Genomic DNA, 20876 nt, shown 5'->3' with positions numbered 1-20876 from the left:
ACTTCTGTTGACATATCCCCCAATCCTGGACCAACTCAGCACAACTCTAGTGTAAAATCTTCTTCCTCTATAGTAATACAACTGGTGCTGGCACACGGATCCACCTAAATATTACATCTAACTTCCTTGCACCTCCCCCACCCTCTTCCATAGACTGTAAAATTCTCGTTCCACAGTTTCAAGCCACCTAAAATAACATACTAAGCAGATGTGTTGCCCAATAATAGTGAAGAAGATGTGTGACATCCAATTCCCCAGACCTCCGAACCAGCATCACAGAATGAGGGATACAGTGGTGCTTGGCATTCCATATAAACTGAAAAAAGCCTTTTGCAAAAAATTGCCTTTTTGCCTATTGTGGTAAATTCCAAAGGTCCAACCGAGGGACCGAGTGTCTCGAAATGGTAGAGCAATTTTGGAAGGAGGAACATTTTGACCACAGTGATTCTCCCCAGGTGAGAGACAGGAAGAGTCTGCCATTTATCTAGGGGGGCCCTAAGTTCGCAAAACAGTTGCGGGTAGATCCCTGAGTAGACAGTTGTATATGTGGGAAAGATATGAATCCCAAGAGAGAGGTAGTCTGCCAGTGGAAGACAATCGCTATGGAGAATCAATAGTGATTTTAACATCCCTACATCCCTGTTAACTCAAACCACCCGTACGCCTCCAATCTCCTGTCCTTCACTGCCTTTTTTGGTCTCTCTCAAAACCCCCAACAAGCACCTTTCCCCCACAAAAAGGGTCTATTTTAAAATGCATAAAAGCAGTCAACACATTATATGGTTAACGTCAGAGTTTATATCAACTGCTTACCATTCATTTTTCCATATACATTCATGTCATTTTCACTTTTGACATAACTTTGGCTGTGTTTGTCTAAGAGAATTACCAATTGGATAGCTAGGATAAAGAGAGTGTTATACAAACGTGTTCGACCTGAAACAAATCAGGGGACCCATCCCTAGTCGCCACATGCCCAAAAGTATAAAATTGAAAACTAGTTGGAGTACATTAGTAAGCCTTCTTTACATGACTGTGAAAATGACCTTTGACATCTGCTTTTTGAACAGCCATGAAATGTGTTTTAAAACCCATTAAAGTCTAGGCTTGTATTCACATGTACATTTTTTTAACAGGTTATGTAAACTGACCATATATGTCTGATATTTGTCAGTTTTGACAAAAAAATGAACATGTGAATAAACATTGATTTTGTTGGATTTAAAAATAAACATGTATTGGCCTTTGTGAAAATGGATGTCAGATGTAATTAAAGCCAAAAACAGTCAATGCATAAGTTTTTCACTGGAGTTTTCACATGAAAATGTAAATGTTGTGTAAATAAGACCTTGCAGTACAGTACTAGACTGTAGTTCTAGTCCAGCCCATGTTCACCATCTATAACTGTTTTTGTTCTTTCAGACACTCTACTTGATCCACATCTTGTCATTGATAATGCAGTGTCAAACATCATTTGCATGATTGTGTTTGGAAGACGTTACGAGTATGATGACTCATCATTCCGGAACATACTTAACCTTATACATATTAATATGAAGATGGCAACAGGTTTTTGGGCTCAAGTAAGACATTTATCAGGTCAACTATATAGGATGGAGAAATAAAGGGCTTGTCCTGCCACAGCAATATAATTCTTATCCTCTCTGTCCCCATTCAAATGGATGGAGCAACTCACGTCTCATCAGTCACTCCATTCATATATATATATATATATATATATATATATATATATATATATATCCTCGGCAACTTCTTTTAGGATAGAGCATTCATTTTACATGACACATTTTGGATCTGAACTGGATGTGCATCCATTTTGGGTTTGAAACGAGTTGTATAAAATGAACACTATACTTTATCCTTAAGAAGCCTTTATTAATTGCTTATATAGCAGCGATAAGAAAGGGGATTTCAGTCATACCAATACTCTACTTGGGTTTCGGTCTTGTGATCACCATGGTAGCAGCACAGATCTAAAGAATCAAATAAAAAGCGTGCAAGTGGTAAAAGAGTTGTGTGAGACACAAATCCTCTTTGTACCCCAGTGCTTCTTATAAACAATCTACACTCTCACGTGCCTCTTTCTCTGTTTTGGCACTTCTTTATTGCTAATCATGCCATTCTTTTATAGAATTGATTCTTGCTCAGGTTCGCCACCCGGTAGTGAAAGCGATAACAATGTCCAGGGCTGTATTGCTGTCTTCAAGGGTGCCATAGCAGTGACATGGTCTGGGTAGAGTAGGCGTGCCCTTGTGGGATACATTATTGCATCGAGATATACAATATTTCCTGTATGTGATCATTTCTTCTCAGCTGTACAATGCATTTGGATTTGTCAAACACCTACCTTTGCCCCATCAAAAGATCTTCAGAAATGTGGAGATATTCTTTGATTTCCTTGAGAAAGTTCTAAAGGAGCATAAGAGAACGAAGGTGCCTGGACTACCTAGAGATTACATAGACTGCTATCTGGAGGAGCTGGAAAAGGTACATATAATATCATAAAGCTTCATTCTGGAATATAATGTATAGACTGCCATTGTTTTAACAGGAATGTTTAGTTTTTTTCATGTATTAAGAAAATGGTAGTATCTTACTGTGTCATTGCCTCTTTTTTAAAAATTAGGAACAGAGAGAAAGTAAGACGTTGACGTTTGATAATAAGAATCTATTCATCTCTGTATCTGATCTGTTTATTGCTGGCACAGAGACAACATCCGCCAGCCTTGAGTGGTGTCTTCAGTATATGATGATGTATCCAGAAATACAAGGCATGTAATATCTATTCAGAATTTGGATTGTCATATTTAAAGTGGTTGTCCAGGAATTGGACAAACATCTGTGGAGGATCGGGAAAGGGGGGGATGTAAAATTGAAAATATAAAAAGTGTACTCACCTGTCCCTAGCCCTCCATCGTCTGCTGCCACTCTCGATTTACTCTCATGCCTTCGCTTGCTGCCAAAAGTCCTGCAGCGGATATGACCGCCAAAACCAATCAGTGGTCTCAGCAATCGCTGGGAAGAAACTGGCAATGTATATGAGTGACATCACTGGTCCCTCTCCAGTGACCGCTGAGGCCATTGGTCAGTCTTAGAGGTCATGTGCAGCACAGGACTTTCGTCAGCAAGACCATGACACAAGACCAAACATACACCGGCAGTCGACAACAGAATGCTGAGAACAGATGAGTAAGCTTCTTCTACTTTTTTTTTTTTTTTTAAACACCTTTCCTGGCCTTCCCAAGGGTTTGTCCAATTCATGTTTCTCACTGTTGCAGAAACGAGAATGAAATTCATCTTCTATTATTTCAGAAAAGTGTCAGCAAGAAATAGACAAAATTCGAGGAAACAGGGAGCATCTTGACTATGAGGACAGACTGAGAATGCCATACACACAAGCTGTGCTGCAAGAAGTCCTGCGCTTTTCTTCAGTTGTGCCACTAGGAGTCTCCCACGCACCTATAAAAGACATACAGATAAATGGCTATACTATACCAAAGGTGAGAAAAAGCTTTTTTGTATTTATTTAGAAGTTTTTACTGTTAAAAAAATGAGCCTTTCTTCATATATTTTTCAATGACTTTTTATTGGTTTTTGTTATCTACTGTGATAAGATATGACACTGCAGCAGTTTACCTTGTAGAAGTACAGGTTAACTCTGGAGAAGAGATGGCCAGTTCCTCTCAGCATCATGAAAGTATGCAAATCTATTCACCAGGATGTAATTAGGAGAACAGTGCACTCTGTACGCCGCCCTCTAGAGGTCAGCATCCTTAACATCATGCATGACTCAGTTAAAAAGTCTATTCCCTAGTAGAGCAGGAATGACTTGTAAGTCTCCATACTGCCTATGTAGGCACACACTCTCCCTGATGTGTATGATTATCCCCTGACCCTGGTCTATAGTCTCTCACTCTGCCAAATCAGTATCCCTACGCTATGCTGTGGAGACCCAATAGGCTGAAACAGCGCTGTCCATAGCTGGGAATCTGTTCCTTTTGGAATAGAAATACTAATTTGGCAATTAAATCTGCATCATGATATTAGACTTTTTAACTGAGTCATGCATGATGTTAAGGATGCTGCCCTCTAGAGGGCGGCGTACAGAGTGCCCTGTTCTCCTGGCTGAATGTTGTTGAACGCATTGGAGAAATCAAAGAACATTATTCTCACAGTGTTCCCGGGTTTCTCTCCATAGAGCTCTTTCTCACCTAGAGAAACCCGGGAACACTGTGAGAATAATGTTTTTTGATTTCTCCAGTGCGTTCAACACCATTCAGCCAGGGCTACTGAGGGAGAAGCTGAACCTTGGTGGCGTGGACCATCACCTGTCCAACTGGATCCTAGACTACCTGACAAACCACCCTCAGTATGTGAGAGCCCGGGACTGTGTGTCTGACACTGTAATCTGTTGTACGGGGGCACCACAAGGTACAGTTCTTGCCCCATTTCTCTTCACACTGTACACTGCTGACTTTAGACACAACTCATCCAGCCGTTACTTACAGAAGTACTCCGAAGACTCTGCAATAGTAGGCCTTATCACTGATGGCGACAATAGGGAATACAGAGACATAAACCGGGGAAAACTCTGTGAAGAATGGATGCAGAAAGTATATTGGACAATTATACACCTTTTTATTATATAAAATAATAATATTGGTCTCTTAATATTGGCCTGAAAGTGGCTAATAGCCCATAAGGACAAAAAGGATTATCCAAGACCCTTATGGTATGGAATTAGATAGACCAGATCTCTTTTAACCAGAATGTAGTAATTTAAAGGGATATATACCATACCATAAATACTCAAGACATGGCCATAGTTACATATACAGGTCATAAAGATCTGACATTCAGAAACCTCAAACAAAAACTGACCTGTATTGCAACCGTATCTACAGCAGCATGCAGATCAGAAAAGGGTGGCACTAAGCTCCACATGAACAGAATATTGCAGACCAAGGAGCTATATCAGTATTCACAGCATTCATACACAGACCACATTTAAGGACCCTTAGGGTAAGTTCACATGGAGGAAAGTGGAGCGCAATCTGGCACGTATATACGTGCCGGCAGATGACGCGCTCAAACTGCTCCCATTCATTTCAATGGGAGTTCGGATCGTATATGCCGTGTTATTTTGCGGCCGTGATTTTGCGGCCCAATTATATATTATGGTGTACTGTACAATATATTGTTTACTTTTTCTTCTTTTATTTCTTTTTGTCTTCCGTTCAGGGAACAATAATCATGACAGACCTGTCCTCAGTGAACTATGATGAGGGACTGTGGAAATATCCTCATGAATTTAATCCTGAAAACTTCCTGAATTCTGAGGGAGAGTTTATAAAAGTAGATGGTTTTATGCCCTTTTCTTCAGGTAATAAAATGTATTAAGAATTTAATTGTGAGGGGCCACACGGTGACTCAGTGGTTAGCCTTGCAGCGCTGGAGTCCTGGTGTTCAAATCCTGCCATGGGCAAAAAAAAAACATCTGCAAGGAGTTTGTATGTTCTCCCTGTGTTTGCATAGATTTCCATCCCATATTCCAAAAAAGACATACTGATAGGGGAAAATGTACATTGTGAGCTCTATGTGGGGCTCACAATCTACATAAAAAAAAAAAATATATAAAAAAAATAATTTAATTATTTAATTGTGTAACAAGGTGGGGCCACCGGTTGACCATATGTGTGTATAAGACATACTGTACTTGTCAACCCTCCTGACCACTCAGAAAATATCACAGGTGCTGTCTCAATTTCATCGCAGATAGAGTTGAACAAAATGGTAAAACTCCACCCTTTACACCCATCTAACTTCATACAAGCATAATGTTATTTCTGGAAAATAAACTGGGATTTTTCTAATGCCAGGCAATCCCCTTAGCTTTTACTGTTGAATGTTGTAATTGTATAATACAGGATATACTCTCAGCAACCTTGGATGCATAGTAAGATGAGAGAGACAACCTGACCAGCCTGTGACTAACAGACACCAGGGCCAAGTGTTCTCCATTTGAGGGAGAGAGCATATCCAGAGGGCTGATCCTGAGTTGGGCCTAGAGTATGGTGGTCATACAAGTTAGCAGTCAAAGCTGGAGAGTGTGTTTGGCAGTGACTGCACCAGACAGAGAGTAGCTTGGGGGAGCAGGCTACATGGGGGTAGGAGGTGCCCTTGAGAAGTGTGTTGTTAAAGCAACTTATGGACTGTTCAATAGTGGTTCAGTGTTCATGTTACTGAGAGATTTTGTATAAGTATGCTACAGTTTATAACTGTACTTCAGCAAGGATTGGTTAACAGGTCAACCCCCAGGGGCTACGTATGGAACAAGAGGGAGACACCCTCCCCACATGTGTGCTGCTGAAGACAGCTAACCTCATAGCACAGCACTACTATAGTAAGTGTAGCCTTGTGTTCTGCTGAGGAGTTTGCAGTAAATGGTTAAACCAAGAAACTACATGTTTTCAGATTTTGTTGCCATTGTTTTACACCCTTACAATATTTACACAACTCAAACTAATATTATTTTGTCTAAAACAGCATCTGTCTGATTCTGTGATACTCATTGACAATTTTCTCTTTAACACCAGGACCTCGAGTCTGTCTTGGAGAGAATCTTGCACGGATGGAGATCTTTCTCTTCTTCACTACTATGCTGACACATTTTCAATTCCAATGGCCGGATCTAAAATCTCCTCCAGACAACACTCCAGTATTTGGTGTTTCTCAGGCTCCTAAACGTTTTAAAATGAGACTAGTTGCCCGTAGATAAAAATGAAGAACTTCCATCATCATAAACATAAAGTAAGATAAAGTCATATCCTAGTCTCTAATATTTTTATAATAGGAGGTATTAAAAAATTGCTTTAAATTAAAGGAAAATTGACATATTGTATAAGAGAAATGTTGCAAATCTTAGAGGAATAACATATTGAGCCATACTAATACTTTACAATATCACAGTACATAGTGTAAGATTTCTATCTACTATGTAAAAAAAAAAAAGTAAACAAAAACTATGTTTTTGATCTGTAAAGATTATTTAGGCATGGATCAACACCGCTTATACAAGTACTGTGACCTCTCTGTTTTCATTGAACGCCATTTGTCTCCTAGTGTTCGTGCAATGTAATTACAGCGCCATACCATAGAAATGAATGGATTGAGTATGAGCTTACATTGCACATGATGTAAATAATAAAGAGTTCAGGGTGCTTGTGCAAGCACTATGACCTATTTAAACAGCTGATCAGTGGGGGTCCCTAGTGTTTGGACCCTAACTGATCTTAGTGATTATCCTAATGATAGTTCATCAATAAAAAGGAGTTGGACAACCCATATAATGTATGATTGAAAATTGAATAATGCCTTCATGTATAACTTTTGCAACAATTGGAACATACAGAATAAAGTTTTACACTCAATTGTATTGTGACTTATGAATTGTAAAAACTTGTGATGTCTCAAGAATTACATGGCCCTTTCCATTATAGTGAGGGCACTGGGGTGTGCAGCCATTTTGATAGTGCAGTACAGTCAGGAGCCAGATTTCCAGGGCCTTCAGCATTATTTTTTATTATACCACAGTTTTATCACAGATTTTAAGGCCCCAATGGAACGCATTGTGTTTTTTCCCACAGCGCTTTTCATACAAAGTTCACAGAGATTTCCTCTGCGGAATTTCTGCTTTAATAATACCTATAGAGAAAACACCAGTGTTTCCATAGGTATAAGTAAGATGCAGCAATTTACAAAAATGTACAGCTTGTGTAAGTGCCCTATAAAATTATACGTGTCTTTAAAGATGGCAAAATCATATTTTGGGTACAGCATTACATGTCAATGCGAACTTAAAGCATTGAAATTCACTATTATTCAATAAGTTATCCCGTACTTGTTGGTTAAACAAAAATGTATGTGGATGTGTGCCTGTTGTGTAACTTATACTGTGTTCCTGATTTTTCTTTTACACTCTTACATTTTAAGTTTTGATGATCCAGGTACCTTTCAATAGATAATAAATACTATATAGTGCTCTTTTTAATGTAATGCTTCCTTTCTGTATTAATGACACTAAAGTCTGCTGTATGAATACTGTTTGTATGTAACATTCAGCCCCTGCACACATTGGTGTCCTGCTACCACCTGAATCTTGCTGGGAAGTCAGTAGTAAATGTGCACACTCAAAAGACATATGAAGAAAATACTGGAGGGCCAAGCCATATAAATATAAATTTCTCCTTATTGCAGAAATTCAGGTTTTACATTAAGACTCAGCTTGGCACCACCATTTTCAGTTGCCTGGAGACAAGTAGAGTGGAGAGTAAAACAATCTTCTATGGTGGACCAGGGTAAACTCTTAAAACTCAGCATTATCTACAGAGGTGACACTGTTCTAAAACTATTTCACTTTCTGAGTGAACTGTCAGGATATTTTCTGTCTTCTGTCTATGTTAGTTTGGGAATCTTTGCGCTTTCCAATTGACATACAGTCTCTTGGCCACGAATTTCTCCTCCCTCCTAATAGTCCTATGTTCTCATAGCCTGAGTTTGGCTGTGTTCATGAACAGATACTTTCCAGGATTCAGATGCTGATGACCTAACCTCATGGTAATTGTACGAACTGGGTAGCATTTTTATAACAACTGTGAATGATTAGGTGCAGGTTCTATGTAGGGATGGCAAGCTCCTTACAAGTATTTATCCAGAAGGAAAGAGTACAACAGCAGTCCACAATGGTTATGCGTCTTCAAATTCATTATGAGTCAGCACTGTCCTCAAATATACGTGTAATTTCCAGTGCAGCGTTTTCAGGTGCTGAACACCCCTCAGGCTATGTTCACACTAGCTCTCATTCTCTGTTGGAGGATTCTGTCCCCCATTCAGCCCGAAAAATGAGAGAAAATTCCTTTTTTTTTTTTTTTTTTTTCAGAAGAATAAAGGTGCTCTGTGGCACTCCTCTTTTTTTGCATTACACAATAGACAAAGAGATATATTAATGTATACTAGCTTGCTGAAGGCCAAAAGCCTACATTAGGCGAATGAGGAACTATGGTCATATATGTAAAATACTCCAGATTTTCTAACAGCATTATACACTTTGGAAAATCTGGTGCAATTTAAGACTTCTTATGATGGCTGTAGGTAAAAGCGGCTAAGGCTGGAGGACCTGATGGGATAAGCGTGAGAGTTCTTAAAATGTGCGGAGACCAGCTGTGTGGTGTTATTACACACACGTACAATATGAGCCTGAAGATAAGGAACAACTGTGGAAAACATCTTGTGTGGTACCAGTTCCAAAGACATATCCAATGGCCCCAAACAGCTACAGACCTGTAGCACTGATATCCACTTGATGAAGCTCCTAAAGAGACTGGTCCTGACACATGTCCGACCTCTACTGAACTCTGCTATGGACCCCCTACAGGTTTGTCTATTGCCCAGGTATTGGGGTGGTTGATGCTATCATCCATCTTCTACACAGAGCTCTTTCTCACCTGGAGAAACCAGAGAACATTGTGAGAATAATGTTCTTTCATTTCTCCATTGCTTTTAACTCCATTCAGCCAGGGCTACTGAGGGAGAAGCTGAACCTTGTTGGAGTGGACCTCTAACTCTGAAACTGGATCCTAGACTACCTCACAAACCGACCTCAGCAGTGGTGTAACTAGGAATGGTGGGGCCCCGTGGCGAACTTTTGACATACCCCCCGAAGACCTCAACCGACCCCCTCCTACGCATTTCTGCGCATTCTATTATGCCCCATAGTGGCCCCTTAACACAGTATTATCCCCCATAGTGGCCCCTGCACACAGTATTATGTCCCATAGTGGCCCCTGTGCACACAGTATTATGTCCCTTAGTGGCCCCTGCAAACAGTATTATGTCCATTAGTGGCCCCTGCACACAGTATTATGTCCCACTCTGGACACCCATAAACAATTATTATACTCTGGGGTCTTTTCAGACCCCAGAGTATAATAATCGGAGACCCGGGGGAATAAAAACATAAAAAACTATTGTTACTTACCTGTCCCCCAGCTCCTACGCGGTCTTCTCCGCTGCCTTCTCCGCTGCTGTCCATGTTCAATGACGTCGGACGTCACATGACCCGGGACGCACACCGGGTTCATGTGACATCAGAGACGTCAGGAAGGAGGCCTGGCAGGATCGTGGAGAGGTAAGTAACATGTTTTTTATGTTTCTTACTTCTCCTGGTCCGCCAGTCATTATACTCAGGGGTCCGAAAAGACCCCGAGTATAATGATAGCTGCCTCTGCTGCTATGGCGGTAGTTACGCCACTGGATCTCAGTATGTGAGAGCCCAGGGCTGTGTGCCTGACACTGTGATCTGTATTACAGGGGCACAGGTACAGTTCTTGTCCCTTTGCTCTTCACACTGTACACTGCTGACTTTAGATGCAACTCATCTAGCTGTTACTTGCAGAAGTATTCTGATGACTCAGACAGAGATAACAGGGAATACAGGGACTTAAACTGGGATTTTGTGGAATGGTGCCAGTAGAACCACCTCAGGATTAATGCTGGGAAGACTATGGAGATGGTGGTGGACGTTAGTAAGCAGAGGAGTGCCCCGAATCCGGTGGACATCCAGGGAAGAGGCATTGAGATAGTCAAAACCTATAAGTACCTGGGTGTGCTCCTCAATAATAAGCTGGACTGGGCTGATCACCTGGATGTGCTACACCAAAAGGGTCACAGGAGGCTCTACCTTCTCAGGAGGCTGAGGTCCTTTGGAGTCCAGGGGGCACTTCTCATGGCCTTTTTCAACTCTGTGGTAGTGCAGCAACTCAGTAGAGGAGACCGGAGGATGGGAGTAATAGAGACACTGGCTGTGCCGCCTGCTAGGCCGGGGACACTGCTCACACACTCCAATCCCACTCCGGGACTGTACACAGTCCAGAGGGTCCCTGCAGCACTACCTGATGGTGATGATAGTGATCTTGTTACCCCCAGGGCACTACAAGTTGGAGAGGGGGCCTCTCTACTCTGAGCCGGTGTGGTGTTGTTCAGGAGAGCCCTGATGGTAAATGCAGGCAAACGACTCAGGGAATCCAGAGTTGCAGTGAACCTAGAAACTGTTTATTTTGAACAGGAACCAACTGGTACAACCAGCAACTTTGCAGATGGGGATATCAGTTGCAGTTCAGGCCCGCTGTCTTGTTCATAGTAGGCTGCCCAGCGATGTTGTAGGCTCTAACATGAAAGTCCTCCACTACTCCTCCTCTTGTGCTACTCCCAATTTAGTGAGAAGGGGATTCTGGAAGGGCAAGGAGTTGCTGATAGAAATCTGGTTACCTGAAAACTAGGGCCGATTGTGCACCTCCTGTCAATTCCTCCGTTGCTCCTCCTGGCACAGCTGGAAAATGTCTCTCAGAGATGCTGAAGTATACTCCGTGTCTCAGGGCTGTCTCTGGATGAGCCTGGGGTAATGAAGTTTCCTCCTAAGGGCTGTGCTGGTAATAGTTGGGATCCAGTCTTGGCTGTCTCTCCACACAGGTCAGGCCGGCCAAACCCTGAACTGTGCAGGATGGATGAAAACTCCAGACTGAGATTTCAACTGCCAACTAGGAGACTACAATCTCCTCGCAACCCCACCCAGTGGCCTGTGATTGGCAAGGGCTGAATCAAGTCAGCAGTTTGAACTGCGAAGGGGGGAAAAACTACATGGATGCATTACATAAAACATAGATCATATAACACAGGACAATCCAAAACTACCTGGAGGCACAAAAGACAAACACAAGAAAATAGCAGCTTCTCCAGGATGCTGCAGTAGCATCAGCCATCTTCTTTGGAGTGGCTAGCTGGAGGAGTAGCATACCAGCCAGGGACAGAAATAGACTTGAAAGGCTGGTTAGAAGGGCCAGCTCTTTCCTGGGGAGCCCCCTGGACCCAGTACAGGTGGTGGGTGACAGAAGGATACTGTCCGTGGTGAGTTCCACACTGGAGAATAACTCCCATCCAATGTATGAGACCGTGACAGCACTTGTCAGTACTGTCAGTGACCGACTGCTTTACCCCAAGTGTGAGAAGGAGCGCTATCAGAGGTCCTTCCTCCCAACTGCGGTCAGGCTGTATAATCAACATCAGGCTAAGCGAAGATCACTCTACACAGAGAACTAAATGACCCTGAAGTCTTCTTTTCTTTTTAGTTGCTATGACTCCTGGTATCTTTTTCTATCTGCTATTCTGAGCTTGTATGTGCTTTTTATTGTAATATATTATCCATGCTGTTGTAACACTCTGAATTTCCCCATGGTGGGACTATTAAAAGATCATCTTATCTTATCTTAATAACCAGGGGCCCCCCAATTGTTTTTACATTTTGTACTGCAATAACTCACTTCTTGATATTCTGGTGTCCAGGAACAGAAACATTTTCCTGCCCACCGTACAAATGTGAAACTTGCCCATTTTGTACATAACCAATGACAAGATAAATATCTCCAATTTGAATCAGGACTACAAAATCCCACGTACCTTCACCTGCACCACACTAAATGTGGTCTACTTCCATAATGTACTTCCACTTATGTTACCACAGCTACTACAACTGCTGCTACTCAGCCAGACATGTCCTTTGACCTGGTTCATCACATTCTACTATTCCACACTGTTTGTGCCACAGTGTTGACATTAAAAAAAAAAAAAATTGAAAAAGGTCTCTATATTGAGGATAAAAATATATTCCCAATAATTTCTATGGGCCTAGACATGCAACCAAATTTTTGTGTCTGTGCGTCCGTGCTGTATTTGAAATTTTGAAGTGTTAGGGTAACCTCCTTCTTAGGCCTCTTCAGGTAGATTATATCAACCAGTGAATAAGCAGACGGACACAACAAATGGTCTGTATTGCGAGAGCTCTCCCTTAAATCAGCCCTCGTGCTTTAATTTATAGCATAAAATACAGAAAATATTGATTAATCAAATAATATATTTAGATGACAGGTTATTGGTTGGCATAATACAGATGCACATGCAGACATGCTATTTCTGAAAATTGTTGGTACAATATCTCGTGATTTCTTCTCATCTATGTGATGTTCCAACCTTGAAATACTATGTGAGCCTTGTGTACATAATCTAGTTTGACCAGATAGAAAAATGATTAACAGCTCTGAATCATTAAAAATAGAAAGTCTGTAGAAAGGTCATTATGTGTATTATAAGATACACTGCTCAAATAACACATCCTAGATCTGAATGAATGGAATATTCTCAGTGAATACTTTGTTCTGTACAAAGTTGAATGTGATGACAACAAAATCACACAAAAATCATCAATTGAAATCAGATTTATTTTACATTATTTTAATTTGATAACCAATGGAGGCCTGGATTTGGAGTCACCCCCAAAATTAAAATGGAAAAACACACTACAGGTTGATCCAATTTTGATGTAATGTCAGAACATGTCAAAATGAGGCTCAGTAGTGTGTGTGGCCTCCACTTGCCTGTATGATCTCCCTACAACACCTGGGCATGCTCCTGATGAGGTTGCGGAGGGATCTCCTCCGAGACCTGGACTAAAGCATTTGCCAACTCCTGGACAGTCTGTGGTGCAATGTGACATTGGTGGATGGAGCGAGACATGATGTCCCAGATGTGCTCAATCGGATTCAGGTCTGGGGAATGGGCGAGCCAGTTCATAGCTGCAATGCCTTCATCTTGTAGGAACTGCTGACACACTCCAGCCACATGTGGTCTGGCATTAGCCTGCATTAGGAGGAACCCAGGACTAACCGCACCAGCATATGGTCTCACTAGGGGTCTGAGGATCTCATCTTGGTACTTAATGGCAGTCAGGCTACCTCTGTGCAGCCCTCCAAACAAATGCCACCCCACACCATTACTGACCCACTGCCAAACCGGTCATGCTGAAGGATGTTGCAAGCAGCAGATCGCTCTCCACTGCGTCTCCAGACTCTGTCACGTCTATCACATGTGCTCAGTGTGAATCTGCTTACATCTGTGAAGAGCCCAGGGCGTCAGTGGCAAAGTTGCCAATCCTGGTGTTCAGTGGCAAATGTCAAGTGTCCTGCAAGGTGTTGGGCCCTCATACCATCCTCATGGAGTCAGTTTCTAACCATTTGTGCAGACACATGCACAGTGGCGTAACTAGGAATGGCGGGGCCCCGTGGCGAACTTTTGACATGGCCCCCCCTCCCGACCGACACCGAAGATCTCGACCGACCCTCTGCCACACCCCCTGTGTGGCCCCTGCACACAGTATTATCCCCCATAGTGGCCCCTGCACACAGTATTATGCCCCATAGTGGCCCCTGCACACAGTATTATCCCCAATAGTGGCCTCTGCACACAGTATTATGTCCCTTAGTGGCCCCTGCACACATTATTATTCCCAATAGTGGCCCCTGCACACAGTATTATGTCCTACTGTGGACACCCATAAACAATTATTATACTCTGGGGTCTGAAAAGAATAAAAACATAAAAAACTACTGTTACTTACCTGTCCCCCGGCTCCTACGCTGTCTTCTCTGCTGCTGTCCTTCTATGACGTTCGACGTCACATGACCTGGGACGCAGGCCGGGTTCATGTGACGTCAGAGACGTTAGAAAGGACATCAGGAAGGAGGCCTGGCAGGATCGTGGAGAGGTAAGTAACAGTGTTTTTTATGTTTCTTACCTCTCCCTGTCCGCCAATCATTATATTCGGGGGTCCAAAAAGACCCCCGAGTATAATGATAGCAGCGGTAGCGGCTGTCACCGGGCCCCTAATGTCCCGGGCCCTGTGGCAGCTGCCTCCGCTGCTATGGCGGTAGTTACGCCACTGCACATGCACATTTGTGGCCTGCTGGAGTTCATTTTGCAGGGCTCTGGCAGTGCTCCACCTTTTCCTCCTTGCACAAAGGTGGAGGTAGCGGTCCTGCTGCTGGGTTGTTGCCCTCTTACGGCCCCCTCCACGTCTCCTAGTGTACTGGCCTGTCTCCTGGTAGCGCCTCCAGCGTGTCACGTTGCTCCACTGACTGTCTAGGAGTTGGCAGATGCTTTAGGCCAGGTAGGGGAGGAGATCCCTCAGGAGACAATCTACAACCTCATCAGGAATCGGGAAGGAATTTTTTCCCCTGAAATAGGGCAATTGGTATGAGCCTCATGGGGTTTTTTGCCTTCCCCTAGATCAACACTGTAGGGGATTGTAGGGTTATAGGTTGGACTTGATGGACTCATGTCTTTATCCAACCTCATCTACTATGTAACTATGTAATCAGGAGCATACCCAGGCATTGTAGGAGATCATTCAGGCACGCGGAGGCCACACACAATACTGAGCCTAGAGAGAGAGAGGCTGTTCCCATCAAAAAAAGAGGAACTCTCCAGTCACTCAACTAAATAAAATCTGCTTTTTCACTTGAAAGTTACTATTTTATTAAAATACACGCCCCCCCCCCCCCCAAATAAAAAAAAGTAAAGGGACACAACAGAGGTGCTCTGGCCAGTGCTCAACCACCTGTTGGCAAAGGGAAAAAACAGGCATCAGTATTGCTGGTGTGTGGCGAATCCGGTATTCTGAATGCTGATAAGCAAGTCCATAGAGACACTAGCTGCTGGACAGTAATGTAACCCCAGGGCATACTGGGCAAGTTCTGGCCACATTTCCAGCTTTGACACCCAGTAGTCCAGCAGGAAAGACTCTTGTAGTAAGATGTCTATGCGCGTTTTCATATAGTTTTGCACCTGCAACAAAAAATGCTGTCTCCGGTCTGATATCTCTACATTTAATGTTGCTGTTGTAGGTCCCAACAAAGACAGCCAAGCATTAGCCATTAAGCCCACATTTCCCTTGCAACGGGCTGTGCTTCTGTCTCTGGGACCACCATGGCGTTGTGAAAGGTGTACAGGAGTTGGAGATGATCTTGACTCCATTAAGTCGTCCAACAGTTTTTGATGGTCCATATCGATATCCCTATATGCCTGTGGTGTGATGGAAATGAAGCCCGGAACTTTATCTCTGAAGCGAGAATCAAGTAGGGTTGCCACCCAGTATTCAGGATCTGCAAGCATGTTTTTGACACATTTATCTTCCAGAAGACAATTTAGTATGAAATGACACGTGTGCCAATGTATCTGGTGGCGATTCATGACTGTCCAACTCATCTAAGTTGACTATAGTCTCTTCTGCATCCCCCCATCCACTTACAATGCCTGTTTACTGGGACTGATGGAATGACTTCTCCTCAGTGACATCAATCTCTTGATCAAAATCATCCTCATCCTCATCCCCCTCCTCCTGTTGTGAATAAGTACCCACACAGGCTATTCGAGTCTGTGACCCAGTCTCCAACCATTGCCTGATCCGTCCAGCCCTAGAGTCATGGTGGCCATGGTGGTCTTCCAAGTCCTTGCTGTCTTCAAAGTAAATCTCCTCTTCCTCCTCTGTTGCACACGCCTGATCCCTCAAAGTAATGAGGCTGTCCTTGAATGTGCACAAAAGTGGCACAGTCATGCTGACGCTGGTGTTGTTTGCGCTGACCACTTTTGTGCAGTATTCCAGACACTGAAGAATGAAACAGACGTCATGCAGCTGTGCCCACTCCACAGCCATAAGATGTAGGTTCACCGGGGGAACATTTGTACGTCGGGCCCCTATCGTCATCAAAAGATCGATTATTGCTGGAAGACCAACAAAATTGAAAAGAAAAAGTTAGAAAAGAAATGTAGCTGCAGCTATTTTACTTTCAATTTATTTAACTTTGTGTGTTTTTCATATCTTTGTTTGAAATTTTGAAAAAAAAAATGGTTTTTAATGTTTTCTACAAAAAAAATATAATTAAAATGTTAAAATGAGCAGGCGGAGTCTAAAATCGGACCAGAATGGAAACTGCTGTGGAGGACCGATTTTAGACTCCGCCTCTTCAGGCAGAACCAGCGTTGATTGGCCGAATCCCATAGACTGGCCAATCAACGCTGGTCAATGCATTCCCATGTGAAAAAGTCAGCTCCGGCATATCGCAAGCTGACAGGGGATCCCGACATAATAAAGGTACTTGATGCCCCCAGATATGCTTCCCCTGCTATCCCAGTTGCTTTCCAGGGTGTTGGTATCATTTCCTGGGGTGTGATAGTGGACTTGGTGAGTCTCCTGAGTCGAATGGTAGGATCCCCTGTAGCGATGCATTTTCTCCCATAGACTATAATGGGGTTTGATATTCGATTGAATAGTCGAATATTGAGCGGCTATTCAAAACGTATATCGAATCTCGAACATTTTACTGCTCGCTCATCTCTAATGATGAGCCTGATGTAATACAGGCATGTTTTTGTGTGGATTGTGGACCAATATTTCCATGTGTAGGGAAGCTTTAGAAAGAGAGAATTTAGCTAGATAGAGTTCTAGGAACCCTGACAGTGTCAGACACAATGTAAGACAATTTAAGCCCTGGTTCATTCTAAACTTATTTAACCTGAAACAAATCTTTTTTTTTTAATGTAGATTGTAAGCCCCATATAAGCATCACAATGTACTTCTTTTTTTTCCTATTGGTATGTCTGTGTTGAATATCCATGCAAACACAGGGAGAGCATACAAACTCCTTGCAGATGTTGTTCCTGGTGGGGTTTGAACTCAGGACTCCAGCACTGCAAGGCTGCACTGCTAACCACTGAGCCACTGTGTTGCCCCACCTGAAACAAATCTTTGAACTGAACCACGTAAAGCCAAGAGGAAACAAATCTTCAAACGTTCACCGTTCTCCAAGTAACACATATTACTGTGCATTTCACCTGTATGTGAATAGTCAGCAAACCAGATGTATTTAATGTAATGGCTGCTACTATACAAGTGAAAGGCAGAGTAACATATGCTAAGCTTTACTGCAACAGCATGGAGCTCTTCAGTCAAAAAAGCACTGTATAAACCCAGCCTTAAGGAAAATGTGTGAAGACTCCATGTGCATGCTATAGATAAAAAAGCAAATTTCCAAGAACAAAAAAAAAACAACCCTGGAATTATCCCTGAAAATCAAAAGAAGACTAGTGTATGTCTTTTTTCCATTGCAGTTTCCTCTTCTTATCTTATCACCTGGCATGGGAGAGAAGCAGCTGGTCCTTCATTTACAAGGTTATATATATCAGTAAATGACTTGTAAAACAAAACTGATATGGTTTGTGCTGTTTGTTAGTCCATTCACATTCAGCTGCCTAAGGCTATGGTCACACTGGTGACCATTTGGGGATTCCATCCCCCATTTTGCTTGAAAAATGCAGAGAGAAAAGTCCTGCAAGCTTTTTTTCGGCAGAAAGCCAGCAGACCTCAGTATAGTCTATGAGGCCTGCGAGTTTCCATGGGTAACTGCTAGATTTGAGCAATCGGGATCGTAAAAGATCGGATTCCGATCGGCGATTGAGTAAATTTCACGATCGCGATCGGAATTCTGACCCGATCTTTTCCAGCAGGATCGAGGTCGGAGGTTATCTCAAGATCGGCTCAACCCTAAAAGTGACTTTTCCCATAGAGAAGCATTGACTACGGTTAAGGATCGGGATCGGAAAAGATCGTATTCTGATCGGCGATCGAGCAAATTTCACGATCATGATCAGGATTTGCTGGAAAATTATCGGAAATCGGATTTTAAAATTGATCCTGAAATCTCAAGATTGGTTCAACCCTAGTAACTGCTTATTACATGGATTGGGTCTATGTCTATTTTTTTTACTACACTTTTTTTTATCTTAATATGTTGTAATCCATTATTATTAACACATTATTAATATTTTGTTAAGCATTATTAAAATGCTACAGTTTGTCTAAATCTGTTGACTGTGTGAGTCTCTATGTGACTATGTGAGTTTTCGTCTACGCATCTTGTAGTGACTACTTTCAGGAAAATATATTCTAAAATAAGCATAATTTCAAGTGCCAGAAACATGTCAATAAGTTTAGCGTACTTCATAGTATATTATTGCTTTGGTGCAGAAGCATAACTTCAAACTCCAATGCAAAATCTGTAATAACATGTGCTATCAATAATGCTGGTATTTTCTTATGTCGTTTGCTTTTTGCCCCCCCCCCCCCTTAGATTCAAGTGCACAGTAATTAGTTTTAATTATCTATGTCTTCTTAAACCTATGCCATGGAAAATTATCACTGCATAGCCAATACACTATGGGACATGGGGGGACTTTACTAGAAAGTGAAACATATTTTGTTCCTCAATTTGAAGCTGAGCCTGTGTGTAATATTTTGGTAAATAATTGACGGATAGTTTTAGTGACATTTTGTGCCCCTTCTAGGCAACTTATTTCCACTTTGCCCCTTGTGGGGAAGTTAGCTCAGTAGAAGCAGTGGTGTGGACCGAAATAGCCAAGACAGGGACACAAAATATGCAGCAAACTGGTTTATTTAAAAAAACAAAACAAAAACAAAAACAAAAAAAAACCTGGAAAATAAATAAACCTTGACTTCAGGCACAAAACGTGCAAAACAAAATACAGCCTTAACGTCAGGCAAAAACAAAATAAAAACCTGCTCATCTGAGTGACTAACTAAACAATTATGTTAATCTAACTATAAGTGTGGCTAACTACCAGCCACAAAATAAACAAGCACAACTTTCTTTCCCCGGACTAAGAGTTACAGAACAGACCCACACACCTCCTCCTACTCCATGGATCTCGATTGGAGTGCAGAATTTGCAGCCTCGCACAGACTCGCAAGGATTCGCACCTGGAGCTGAGACCTACTCAAGACTCGCACTGGATCACACATAAGTTAAAAACTTGGGGGAGATATAATGAGATTCCAGCACTCTGCTGGTCCCCTTCTCACACCCTCTAGAGCACACAAAGGCTGATTTATCATGGTTGGTGCAATAGAAAATTGACATACAAGCCTTGAAAAAAAAATCACAGTTTTTCTGCTCACATCTAAACTTTTGCACAAAATTGTGACTTTTTAAGTCCTGTGTCCCACATACCACTTTCCTCAAAGGGAACAATGTGTAATGTGTTATGGAACAGACCATGTACCCCTGTATTTATCATAATTTATTCCAGTTTTATATTATAAATCATGGCAGAAAATAGTGGTGTAACTGCCGGTAGTGGCTGCCACAGGGCAGACCAGCTGTTCATTCAGGAAACATTGTGTGCATTAGAAGAGCAGAGAGTGTAAAGAAGAATGTGATGTGGACCCACCATGCCATCTAGCCAGTTTAAGGGTGCATTCACACGGAGTAAAATGGAGTGTAATTTGGAGTGTAATTTTTACATGTGTAAAAAATGTACACGTGTATTTTGGAGCGGTTTTTTTTACATGTGGCGTTTACGGAACGTTTTTCGTAAACACCACGTGTAAAAACACGCTCCAAAATACGCGCGTAAATTTTTTACACGTGTAAAAATTACACTCCAAATTACACTCCATTTTACTCCGTGTGAATGCACTTTAAAAACTCTGGGCCTCTTTCAAAGACATTGAGTAGCCTCCCTGATATTCACTTTAACCCCTCTGCAGATATCTGGACATTGCTATGTGGAGGTTACTAGTTCATTACTTCTTGGAATGATCCCGGTATAAGTGACAGCTGACCAAAGACAAGAGAGATGGCAGTGTGTAGCATGAGGCGGTCAGACAAGAGAGTGGTCTAATATGGCTGACAGATACTGTTCAGAGTCGTAGACCAGATGAAGGATGGGGTGGGGCGGGAAGAATAGATTAAGTAGTCAAAGGCAAGCCAAGGTCAGCAAAAGTAATGAAGCATATTATGATCAGCAACTACAGGATCGGGAAACAGACCAAAGGTCAATACTAGGGATGAGCGAACACTATTCGAAACAGCCGTTTCGAATAGCATGTTCACATA

At 42.2% G+C, this 20876-nt stretch overlaps 1 protein-coding gene across 1 annotated transcript in view; it reads left to right on the top strand.

Annotated features, from left to right (window-relative positions):
* Nucleotides 1-20876, top strand: part of LOC142213455 (cytochrome P450 2J4-like) — a 64980-nt gene that overhangs the window by 26871 nt on the left and 17233 nt on the right. The window contains exons 4-8 of the mRNA XM_075281802.1: nucleotides 1423-1583; nucleotides 2335-2508; nucleotides 2648-2792; nucleotides 3334-3521; nucleotides 5263-5404. Coding sequence (XP_075137903.1) covers nucleotides 1423-1583; nucleotides 2335-2508; nucleotides 2648-2792; nucleotides 3334-3521; nucleotides 5263-5404 — 810 coding nt within the window. The remainder of the gene's footprint in view (nucleotides 1-1422; nucleotides 1584-2334; nucleotides 2509-2647; nucleotides 2793-3333; nucleotides 3522-5262; nucleotides 5405-20876) is intronic.

This window comes from Leptodactylus fuscus, chromosome 7 (assembly GCF_031893055.1).
Source record: "Leptodactylus fuscus isolate aLepFus1 chromosome 7, aLepFus1.hap2, whole genome shotgun sequence".
Classification (NCBI taxonomy): Eukaryota; Metazoa; Chordata; class Amphibia; order Anura; family Leptodactylidae; genus Leptodactylus; species Leptodactylus fuscus.
Note: the sequence above shows the minus strand (reverse complement) of the source record. Positions and strands in the feature narration are given on the sequence as shown.